Source organism: Ostrea edulis, chromosome 1 (genome assembly GCF_947568905.1).
Source record: "Ostrea edulis chromosome 1, xbOstEdul1.1, whole genome shotgun sequence".
Taxonomy (NCBI): domain Eukaryota; kingdom Metazoa; phylum Mollusca; class Bivalvia; order Ostreida; family Ostreidae; genus Ostrea; species Ostrea edulis.
In genome coordinates this window covers 16,730,568-16,742,721 of record NC_079164.1, presented here as the reverse complement: position 1 = coordinate 16,742,721, position 12,154 = coordinate 16,730,568, and the positions used below count along the sequence as shown (strand labels likewise).

Genomic DNA, 12,154 nt, shown 5'->3' with positions numbered 1-12,154 from the left:
TTGGTAATACATTTCAAAATATTTGTTCAGACAATAGCTCTGCAATGAAGAGATATTAGAACTTAATTTTTAGCATAAATGTTCCTTATGGCCGTATGATGTCATGACTCTTAGTCAAGACAATCTTGTTAAAGTCAGGGTCTCTTGTTTAAAGAAGTTTTGAATTTTTGTCCACGTCAGAACTTTATAAATGAAAGATTAAGTATGTATATATGCTCAGAAAACAGATGATATGATGTGCCATGAATTTGATAAGAGGTGTCTTGATGTCCCTTGTACCTCATTAAGGATCGTTTATAACTGGTCATGTTCACAAAAAATAGAATCCGTCTATTCAAATATGGATGATCTCACTAGGGGTATTAGTCCTGATAGGACGGGTGTAGGTTTTTTGATGTTTCAGTATAATGTACTTGTCTCGTAAACCTTATCTATGATTTGTTTGTTTGATTGAGACTCTCAGATCGTTCCATTTTAGCTGGCAGAGTACGTCTCGCACCGACCGTTGCGTTTTGTCTCGAACTAGAGGGAATAGTTGACAGCCTTTCCGGAAACGCGGCTAAGCTTCAGCAAAACTACTTCAACCCCCTCACAAAGAAACTGTTCACCTTTAACTTCTGGGTTCTACACACGGACTACAAAAATCTGGCTGTAGTGTACGCCTGTGAGAAAACAATGGTGGACGGTACATGCAATCATAGTGATACTTATCTGTGGACTTTGTCAAGAGGAACCAGTCACACCCCAGCAGAGATGAAGACAATCAAAGATGTCGGGTCCTCTGTGTGCATGGATGTAACGCATCTCAGGCATGTTAGCCACAAATCCCCATGCGCAGCTGCAGAAAGACTACATTCATAACCTTGTACAGGTTTAAAATTCGATCCATAGTATTTTACATTGGCGCTTAGTACCGCTTATATTCTGTTTTAAGTTAAAGTGGCGGTATAGTCACTGCCGTTTGAATTTCACTTTTAATTTACACGAAAACAGGGAAAATGAAATAGCTGTAAAAATCCAACAGTATATGGTATATGAAGTGGGACAAGGTGCTGACCCACTAGTGCGAAATGACCGGTAAGCTTTAATTACATGCAGACTTGATAAAAACGTGCAGTACAGTTTGTGAATAAAAACTATGTCTTCTTTCGGATGAATTATTCATGTTAATTAAAAAAAATAAAATATCGAAGTTATTCATTATTATGTTGAAGTGCAGATTACAATGGGAAGAAAAATCAATGGAAATAAGGTCACCAATTCATTGTAAATCAGATTCGGAAGGGTGTGTTATTCCAAAAACATTAGGAATGGGTGTCTATGTATAAAACCTATGGAATTTATTAACAGATTTTCTTAGTTTTTGAGAAACGTAATTCAAATATATAAAGACCTTTGACCAGTCGAACAGCAAAACCATGTTAACATATACTGCATTCAAAATATTTAATTAACGAACTACAATTTATGTATGATGTGAACTATGCTGTGTATTTCTTTATGTTTTTTATTCCTCCTATAACTCGGAAAGAAAGATTTTTTTTTTCTATTTTCCAAAGTTAGTATTTCTAATTTAGAAGAATATCAAGTTTAAGATAAATGGATGTGTTTTTAGGGTGGTGTAGATGGCCTGTAATGTTGTCATTCACCGTGAGCTGGTTTATGTCTGTTAATGTATTCTTTTAATGGATTTGAACGAAACTTTGTACCTGAAATATTCAAAATGCCGTGGATTTCTTCAAAATAAATAATTAAACACGATATTGCACTCTTGTTTTCATAATTTGAATTCTTACACGTAGAAAAATATATGTTCTATTGATATTTCAAGATATTTGGGAATTCTATTCATCTAGAACATGCCGTTTTTGATGGCATATGAAGAACATTAAATTTTATTCCAGTATCAATGTGCACGGAGAGCAGGTCATTGCTGACAAGCTGTCAGGAGAAGAATATGTGCAGTGTATCAAGAGATCGGACATTTCGGAAGTCGTGCACCGCTCTATAGTACATGTCAATTTTTTTTTCTTACACTTTTCTTAGCTATTTTAGATAACCGATTTTATGTGGCGCCAGAAAATCTTAAATAATGTGGAAAAAGAAATTCATGAAATCATGTTCATAACTATGACACCGTATTTATATCTATTCCTTTCTTTTAAATACGGGTTTGATTTTCAAATCATGTGATGAAGAAATACCGATATACCACAATTTACCATTATGTATAGAACAGGACACGGTGTGGGGTATTTTACAATTCTCGCTTATCGTGAAGTGTAAACTATACCTCCTATCAATTGTATCGTATGTTAACTGGCACCGAGAATAGACTTAAGTCAAAATTTTGATTACTGATATCTCAAGATTTATTTAGCACAGATTTTTTAAAAGAGTGCAGGTTTATAAAAAAAAAATTCAAATGTAAACAAGTACTGAAAATTTTATTTGTTTATGAAAATCGTTTCGAAAGTTAGCTGGATTTGAAATTTAGACTGAAGTCTAATCTCCGTTTATGGTCTTGAGGCCTGATTTCCAAGAATAGAAAATAAAGGGTTTATAAGATATACTAACAGTTTTTAAATTTTCAGGACAGCCAGTCCCTCCATCGCGACGACAAAGTTTGACAGAAGATATACATATATGGAATATTAATACAGAAAATATACATACATATATATTGGTTGTTAAGTTTTACAGAAGATATACATACATATTGGATGTTAAGAAAATATTTTCACGCATTGAAATACGATTTTTTTTTAACATTCATTAACTTTTTTTGTTCTAAATTAGAAAATAATTAATTTTTGTTTTTAAAGTGATTTTGTTTAATAACAGATATTCGATCAAAGAGGTTGGGTTTGCTCTGCCATAAAGACTGCCCCGCCCCATCTTTTATGAGGAAATGAATATATGGAATTCGCTATAAGGCTGTTGTTTACTATTTCCTAGAGAGCGGGAAAGTTCCAATACAAATTCCGGGTGGTATACCTTCATTAAAATGTTCATCAGCTGTGTCAAAACTCAGTAAATTAAGTGATGATTTCATTGAATGTTTCACCTAAAAATGCATTGTTTTCCTTACGTTTCTACCTTGTGAGCGTCGCAAAGGAAAGACTTGTAATGCATATGTTGATTCAGGCCGAAAAGGTCTGCTGATTTAAATTTAATTCTGACAGTAAAATCATTATCAGAGTGCTTTTCTATGAGGATGCAAATAAACCTGGTATATGTACATGTATAATCATGAAGAATAAAGAAAGATATTTTCCGTATATATATATATATATATATATATATATATATATATATGAAAGCATTTCATACCGAATTCCGGAAATTAGATAATCCATTTTTGATATAATAAAGAAAGTAAAACAAATAAATACATTGCTTCTTACAGTCCAGAGAGGCGTATAGTACTCCCTCAAATGTCAGCACCCCCGCACAAATAAATAAACAAAATGACAAACTATATAGATCTACATATCACTCACAACGAGAGTAAAATTCTAATGAACGAAGCGACTTGTTGTACATAATTTGTTCATTTAGACATTTTATGTCTTTATTAAATGATAACTAGAAAGCACCTGTCTCTCCTGGCGCTGATTTATGCAGTTTTCAGACGGAAGGTAACGGTCTGACATGTTGCCTCTGTCGTTCGGCTGCGCGCCTGTCCAAATCTGTTTACGATTACGCACATTTTTTTTCCATTCTTAAAAAAAAAAAACCGAGCGACCAATGCGTGTATATATATAAAGAAGATACACCTCTAGTTACTAAATGATGAAGATGCGGACCGGGAATATCATTTCTGTTCTACTTTACCACTTGGGGTTATTATGCTGTGTTCGACTGTGCACGGTCAAAGTCAACGACATACCAGTCCAGTCGGACTTTATCTATGACAACTTCACGGAGTCCGCGTGGAACACCGTTAAATACAACAGATTTATCAAAATCAAGGGAATCCCTAAACTTTACTCCAACTCGGACCAGACTACTCTTTTTGGATGGAAAGATGCACAACCGATCGTCACCAACAGTAAGTGAATACATTTAATTTTGAATTTTCGAGGATATTGTCTGAAGGCGTGCTCAAGGTATGCACCACATTTTCCTTCCCAGCAGACACGTGACGTATATCAAAGTTTGAAAAAGGGTTAGAATTTGGTTGAGACGCAAGTGACGTCAAATAGACGTTGTGGTAGGTGATCTCATTTTTATGATTCTAAAATAATAGAATTTCAACAGCTGCTCAACTAAAAAACGCAGACGTTTGAAACTTCTTGGCGTACACGTGACTTTTGACATGACGTAGTATCCGTATCGCCTAGAGGAGTGAATACTGAATATTCCGTAAAGTCATATTATTCTGTAGTGTATAGTAAATGATGCCTGTAATTGCTAGTGTCTGATGACCAGGTTATGCTCTTGTAGTTAAGACTGCTGGGAGGGGAAAGCAAACCCTAAAACAAACCAGCCATAACGTGCTAGGAAGTTAGGAGAAACACATCGACATATTGTTGGGTTGGTTGTTTTTTTCAACGGAAGTATACGACACAGATGTAAAAATAAAACGAGAACTGTGTTCACCTGTCTGGTTGTTTCTGTGGAATCACAGGCAGTTGCATCGCTTGGGGGTCGGATTTACTATTATAGATAAATAGTAAATTCGACCGAAAGCGCTGCAATTGTCTATAAGTGTAATGTGAAAGTAGTCTATGATTCTGAAGAAATATTTTTTTGTCCAAAATTCCACTTGGAACCAAAAACGTGAATGCTGATCATGGACTAAACATTCCACATTCTAGTAATAGGTGACAAAAAGATTTAATTAATGAAACCATGGATTTCTGTAGAATAACTGGATTCTTTGTTATGCTCTAAGGATGGTCTTGTGAATAAATTGTTATCACGTGACAGAGCTGTGTCAAAAGAGGGTTATTTAGTTGTCATAAATAGGTGGACAAGCCTGTCTTATTTGAATCATTATATCATTATCACTACCTATCATACTATTGCATTTTCGTGCAGTCGCTTTTCATAAATAATTATACGGAAATATTCAACAATTCCTGTGTCCTGTGTGTTTTGATAATGACAGTCAGTCAAGCAAATGAATAATACCGATAAAGTACACTAAAGGAATTTCGAAATTTTTGCTAAAACACTCAATATGAGAAAATGCGAATGTCGGTAGATTAGGATTGGTTGGTTGCTTATTGTTCAACTGCAAAGTTTATAAATGACTTCCTAACAATGTCTTTAAAAACATTTCCCAACTACTATACAAGTGATCTAATGTTGTACATCATGTGTCTGTGGGTTGAGAAATTTAGATTCCAGCAGCTACCAGCTACAACTCGCGCGGTTAGGGAGAGAACTCATATAGGCTAAGCCTGCTTCCTTCAAATTATTGAATATCTAGAACTCGCGCGATTCACGATTAAAAATATTTACCTTTGTAATTTGAGGTTCAATACATCGTATATCTTTATAAGATTGATGGTATTGTTCATATGGCTAGTTTCAATTAGTCAAATAACTTTTTTTATTACTAGCAATGGCGATTCCTTTACAGTACATAATGTGTCTCTGTTTACAGTCGCCCGCTTTGGTTTCGCCCCTGGGAGGAACATGTGTGTTTCAGACACGGGCACTGTCGAGTTCCTTGACAACAAACCCGCCAAGATGTTCCTAAAGTACCGTAACAAAAAAACAGGACAGACACACGAACAAAACCAGTGGGTGTTATATACGGACTACAAGAACCTCGCTATCATGTACGCGTGCGAGGACAAGCTGCAACTGGACGGGCTGTGCGAATCAAAGCACCGCTACATTTGGATTTTGGCAAAGAAGACTACTTTAACGGAAGCGGAAGATCAAAAGGCCAAAGCAATGGCGGCTTCTGTGTGTATAACAGAGACTCTTAAGTCTATCGACCACAAACATCCATGTAACCAACAAATAACAATGTGAGAGGAGCATCGCTCTAACTGACTGTGCCAAGTGTTTTCTGCAACCCATGTATCCTTGTGATATTACTATATTGCTTCATTAAAAGACATGTCGTTTTAGGAGTCAATCTGTTTCATTAAAAATCTCCTATATTCAGATGTCTTCTGGCTATTTATTGGAATATTTAAGACAAAACACGTTTTTGGATCAAAGGTTGATGCACGGAAGCAGAGAAAAGGGGATGATATAACACTTTTTAATTGAGAACTTGCATATTCAATGATATTTATGCAGTTTAAAGTTTTCTTTTCAGCCCAGTTTTCACACTATTAACCATAACTCTAAAACGAGTGTTGTCTTACGTTCCATAGCTAGTCCTATATTGCTGAAACAGAGTCACCATTGTCCCTACATTGTCGGAGAAGAGTCACGTGGTTCCTACATTGTCGGAGAAGAGTCACGTAGTTCCTACATTGTTGGAGCAGGACACTCGTTTCCGACGGGTGACTCAACGTACGATCCAGAACTACACAGCCGTGTCATGATATTCTGAATCTGGGTACTATTGAATGTAAAATTCGTATTGTCTTTACGCAGAATCCAAAGATGGTCCATGTGTGGTGCGCACGTGCCATTTTCCAGTTCCAATTCGCACGTGTATCTGACTGCGTAATTGTCGTAGTCCGTGTCCACGATGTGGGACCTGGTTAACAACCCTCGTCTTCTCCCCGTAACCTGGACGAGGTCCATGATTGGTCGTGACCCCTCCTCCATGTAAGTGGAAAAATCCACGCGCTCACATCGCGTGAAAGTGTATCCGTTCTGTAACGTCACCCTCACCTGGCCGTCTGTAATTAGGATACAAGTAATCTTATCGCATTTCTCATGTAATTCATTGATTCAGAAAACACGATACAAGTAATCTTATCGTATTTCTCATGTAATTCATTGATTCAGAAAACACGATACAAGTAATCTTATCGTATTTCTCATGTAATTCATTGATTCAGAAAACAACCCAACCACATATGCTAGGTCTGTGTTTTCGAGTTACATAACATACCTGGGTAATATACATTTTCCTCCGAGAAACATGCATTTGAAATGCACAAACATGCAGACCCCTATACGTACCGGTACATATGTACGCTACCTATGGCCATTTTCTGGAGACCGATTTAAACGTCTATCCTTTACGTCAACCACAAGTCTAGGTATTATGGAAATTCTTTATTGAATTTTAAAAAAAAATAAAAATAAAAGGTTAATTTTAAAGTCAGTCCTGGATATGTGTGACTTTCCTGTGTATAAGTTGATACATGTATTTATAGTAAATATTGGTACACTGTATATACATGTAGTAGTAGAGGTATAAATCCTCGGCTAATGTTCTACAGTTGGTAACCCATCCAAATTATATCTCAAAACCACTTTCAAGAGACACCACTTTCAAGAGAAAAAATTCTTCAAAATTACATGTGCACATTTCAGTTTTAAATACATTTATAAATTCCGGCTATAGTGACGAATGAATATGAGTTACCCTACCCATACTGAATTCCAAAATTTCACCCCCAAAAAAACTTACAAACAGAAACACACTGCTGGATCATGTAAATGTTCTATCAAGCCCCTGTCTTTACTCCTCAAGAAAAGGAGAAACTTCAGACTATTGAGTCACAATGTATGCGAGAAGTGGTGTAAACCATATGTAGATCCTAAAAAATTCCACAGACCTAGTAAATTTGAAACAACAAAACTTTTCCGAAATCAACAGCATCAAAACTTTTCATCGTTTTACACGACAATTTCTCACGATAAATTAAATACTAGGCTTTTTGACACCATAGACTGCTGCTTCTCCATCAATGGAACACGGAAATACCGATATTTTGTGATTAGCCATCCAAAAAAAATACTTTGCTAAACACTACGTTGATTATCTGAGGTTGATTTCAAAAAGATGCTGGGAGTTCCTCGCTGACAATATCTACGTAGACTTTGGTAATCAGGTTTTCCAACAGTCTGTTGGAATTCCCATGGGCACGAATTATGCACTTTTATTAGCTGACCCGTTTTTATATTCTTATGAGGCAACTTCACATCTTTACGTAGCAATATTCCATCATCACCTGCATTTGGTGTTTATGTCTCTCAACTGATTCGATACACGAGAGCATAGTCTGTGTATGATCTATATTTGAATCGAGGCTTGCTACTGTGACCGTCTAATTTAAAGTCAGCATTTGTAAATTATAATGACCTAATTTGTAAATGCAACCTGTAATTACTTCGAATGTTGTCTGGCGTGTTTCATTGTTAGACTGTTCTTTACACAATGAGTTTGACTACGGATTACTCCGTTTACTTAATCAAGATATAGGGCTCATGGTGGATGTAACCGGTCATTAGGGGATGTCTACTCCTCCTAGGCACCCGGTTCCACCTCTATGAAATTGATCACTGTTGGTTATCTTCACCTTTATAGGATCTATGAGTGGTTATCATCACAATTCATGAGTTTTGGTTAGCATTCTTGTTATATATATATATATATATATACGAAGTTGATATTTATAAACCATGTTTGTTTTATGATTTATGTATCCAATCCTTTTCGTGTAGCTACAGATTTATTTCAGTAGACTTACAGGTAACTTAGAAAATATTCTCTTTCACAGTCGAGAAAGGGACGTAATAAAATAGCTATAGATCTGGTACGGACATCGATAACTCGGAAAACTAATTAATATACAGGGGTACTTGTATATCAAGTGTCGAAATACGTGTCGAACACCACCACTGCGTTTTCCTAGAAACTGTATCGCATGACATCTAGAAATGAAGGCCATGGAATTTATGAACATCTCACAAACAACAATGCTTCAAACCTGATAACACAGGGAACAGGTAAGTGGAGAACAATGAGAATTAAATGATCTGTTTTCCATATTCAGTTGTATCTATTCTTCTGATTAATTGATAAAATCTTACTTGTTAAAGGTAAGGACCGCCGTTGTTGTTTTAAAGTTTAATTTATAATCCATGTGGATATCAAAAAAAAAAAAATCTATGAATATTTAATTGTTGAGTGCAATCTTGCATACCCGAGTCTCGATCTACGCTTAGGGGTTTAGCAGGGGATAAATATGGACTGAGTATTGTATGGAGCGTCAAATCAACATAAATTCAAATAGTTGAAGATATCTTTAATTATATGAAGATATCATCAATTCATTTGATGCGCGCAACAAATCAATTAAAGCTCGTGAAATAATTGATTTATTGATATCATTATTTATTCTGCTGAATTGATGGGCGCAATAATTAAATTGTTGCTCTCTTCAAATGAATTGATGATATCAACAATTGAATTGATGCGCACAATAATTCAAAAATGCGCAAATCAATTCAATTGGTGCGCGCAATAATTAAATTATTGCCCTCTTTAATTGAATTAATGATATCCATTGATGCGCGCAATAATTCTTTTAGAGAGACCAGCTATCTAATTAGAGATATCGTCAATCGAATATATCCACTATTGAATTAATCATTTTCAAATTGAATTGTTGCTCTCTTTAAAAGAATCGATGCGTGCATTAATTCCTATACAATATCTTTGTATATAAATAAAGATATCTTCAATTGAATTAAAAAGATCATCAAATCATTTTTATCGAGCACTAGATTAAATATTTCCACCACATTGATATGCGCATTAATTGAATTGATGACAGCAATAATTGATTTGATGTGCGCATCGTTTCAATTGATGACAGCAATGATTGATTTGATGTGCGCATCGTTTCAATTGATGAGAGCAATAATCGATTTGATGTGCGCATCATTTCAATTGATGAGAGCAATAATTGATTTGATGTGCGCATCAATACAATTATTGCGTGTCTTCCAATTACTAGTATTTGAGTTTCTGTTAGTTTGGCGCTCTGTTGTATTAATGACTTTATCTGTTAGGAAATTAACACACGCGAAATAATGCCGTTAGAGTTTTCCTTCTCGATAAAGTAGATTTCAAGTATTCATTTATATTTTTTGATGATAACTAAAACTAAAATGCATTATGTTTTCGTTACAGGTAATTAAGACCATCGATTTATATCATTATTGCGAAGTGATGAAACTCTTTCGTGTTATTTTGTCTTTCTCATAACCATAAGTAAATTCTTATTATCCATTTTGCGACCAAACCAGAAAACGATATTCCCAATCAAATTATCATATTGAAGATATTTTATTACAATGTATGGAACTAAATGAAAATATTGTTTGCTTCTGTTTTTCTACGGGCCTGAAAATTAAAACTATCCCAACTATAAATAGTTATTGCTATTACTCTCAAAACATGAAGCTTAAAATATCAACTGTGTCAAACCTCAGTAGTAATACTACATAGTATAGCTCAAATGTGTCCAGAATACTCAAATGTATATGTCTTATGTTGTCAGAAATTAATCGTATCAAAAAATCCCAAGATACTGCCCCCTTTCTCTCATTTTTTTTTTTATCAACCACTGTATATATATATCACTGTTTTCATTTGAGCCATAAATAATATATTTTATACCTACATATACATACCCCTAGGTCAAAATGGTGGGTCACAATGTGGATATTTCAATTGAAATTTTTGAAATAAAAAATGGCTTTTTTAAAAACTCAATTTTATGTAAAACTCAATTTAAATTGAATTTTTAATGCAGACGATAAACATTATTTTATAATGAATTTACCTGAATATAATAATGTCGTTACTTACTGCTCATGATGATCCCCCTTCCGTCGGCTCCCAAGTAATAGCGGGATTTGACGTAACGGGTCCTGATGTGCTTAATCCTGGGGGGAAGGCGAGTCACGGGACTCAGCATTCTGGTGTACCCCGCGAGATGCCACACCCCACTAAAAAGTTCAGGCCTAAAGTAACTCTGTACTTCAAAATCATCGATTTTACAGTTCCTATGCGATAGGACGTGTACCAAAGGGCAAGCTATTGTCAAAACAGCAATGTATATGACGGACGTCGTCATGGTCGTTGTTGAGTGCAGGAGCAGTGTGATGAAGATGAAGCCAGTAACTAGTTTTTGACTTTCTTGCACGAAATCTTATCGCAGTCAGAATCTCGATCAGGAAAACAGGTTGAAACCTCCTCAATGTTTATTCTTGTTGTATTGACAGTGATTGATAAATATTTATACAATGTCGGATAAAGTTTACGTTTTCTGCAGATTTGAAGGATTTTCATCTCAATACATTTTTGTCGGATAGAGACTTCTAAGGAGCGCCAAATCACATAAACTCAAATAACTGAAAATATCTTTAATTATTTGAGTGTATAATAAATTCATTTATTGCGCGCAACAATTCAATCAAAGATCTCTTCAAATAACCAATGATATGTACTGTATCTTCAATTCTGAATTATTGCGCGCATTAATTGAAAATGTAAATAGCATTAATTATTCTGCCGAATTGATGCGCGCTATAGTTGAACTGTTGTTTCCACAGCGTATTGCGAGTTATTTCCCCTTGAACACAGGCGGCGCTCAACACGTTGCAGTCCTCAATGCAAAAATATAAACCGTTCAATTGATGCGCTAAAGAAATGAACTATTATTCTCATCAATTGAATTGTAGCACCCATAAATTCAATTAATGCGCGCAATAATTGAATTATTGTTCTCTTTAATTGAATTAATGATATCATTATCATATCATCTCGTTCGAACGACTTATTATCTCGTTCGCACGAGAGAATATCTCGTTCGAACGACATAAAATTTTCCAACATACGAAGGAAAAAGATATGTGCATGTCCTAAGGTAGCAGGGGACAGTTTCGCACTATAGGCCCGGTCAACTTTTTCAAAAAATGGAATTACCCCGTATTTGAAGTGATATTACATGTGTAAAAATGTATACAATAATTTTAGGATGCATGTCAAATGTAGCTGAGTGCTTAGTAAAAATGTTGATATACAACATGTAGGTGTCACCATGATTCCTAGCATATAGATGGGTGCAAATACGAAACTAAGACACGTGGTCAGTTGCTGAAGAAATTCCGGTGAAAACATGCAGGGTCTAGCAAAAGGTCTGTAGCTGTGAGGGAAGGTGGATGGCCCCATATGAGAGGTAGATTTTTGAGAAGGGCAGATAGGGTT

The 12,154-nt window shown here is 35.3% G+C and overlaps 3 protein-coding genes across 3 annotated transcripts in view; 2 read left to right on the top strand and 1 right to left on the bottom strand.

Moving 5' to 3' along the window:
- Nucleotides 1-1,761, top strand: part of LOC125662223 (retinol-binding protein 4-B-like) — a 13,877-nt gene extending 12,116 nt beyond the window's left edge. Inside the window, exon 3 of the mRNA XM_048894404.2 lies at nucleotides 479-1,761. Coding sequence (XP_048750361.2) covers nucleotides 479-861 — 383 coding nt within the window. The 3' untranslated portion in view covers nucleotides 862-1,761. The remainder of the gene's footprint in view (nucleotides 1-478) is intronic.
- A 1,705-nt stretch (nucleotides 1,762-3,466) lies between these two features.
- On the top strand, nucleotides 3,467-6,129 carry LOC125662213 (uncharacterized). Its single transcript, XM_048894396.2, has 2 exons — nucleotides 3,467-4,054; nucleotides 5,618-6,129. The coding sequence occupies exons 1-2, from the start codon at nucleotides 3,793-3,795 to the stop codon at nucleotides 5,992-5,994; spliced, it is 639 nt and encodes a 212-aa protein (XP_048750353.2). The 5' UTR covers nucleotides 3,467-3,792; the 3' UTR covers nucleotides 5,995-6,129.
- Nucleotides 6,130-6,215: 86 nt separating this feature from the next.
- Nucleotides 6,216-11,149, bottom strand: LOC125662204 (retinol-binding protein 4-like). Its single transcript, XM_048894388.2, has 2 exons — nucleotides 10,754-11,149; nucleotides 6,216-6,821 (listed from the first exon to the last, which is right to left on the bottom strand). The coding sequence occupies exons 1-2, from the start codon at nucleotides 11,019-11,021 to the stop codon at nucleotides 6,442-6,444; spliced, it is 648 nt and encodes a 215-aa protein (XP_048750345.1). The 5' UTR covers nucleotides 11,022-11,149; the 3' UTR covers nucleotides 6,216-6,441.
- Between the last annotated feature and the right edge of the window lie 1,005 nt (nucleotides 11,150-12,154).

What these genes read in the sequence shown, in the direction of transcription:
- LOC125662213 (XM_048894396.2), top strand. Translation starts at nt 3,793, where the DNA reads ATGATGAAGATGCGGACCGGGAATATCATTTCTGTTCTACTTTACCAC. An exon ending in ACAACCGATCGTCACCAACA is followed by an intron (nt 4,055 to 5,617) that starts GTAAGTGAATAC and finishes CTCTGTTTACAG; the next exon opens with TCGCCCGCTTTGGTTTCGCC.
- LOC125662204 (XM_048894388.2), bottom strand. Translation starts at nt 11,021, where the DNA reads ATGACGACGTCCGTCATATACATTGCTGTTTTGACAATAGCTTGCCCT. An exon ending in AAGGGGGATCATCATGAGCA is followed by an intron (nt 6,822 to 10,753) that starts GTAAGTAACGAC and finishes TCCTAATTACAG; the next exon opens with ACGGCCAGGTGAGGGTGACG.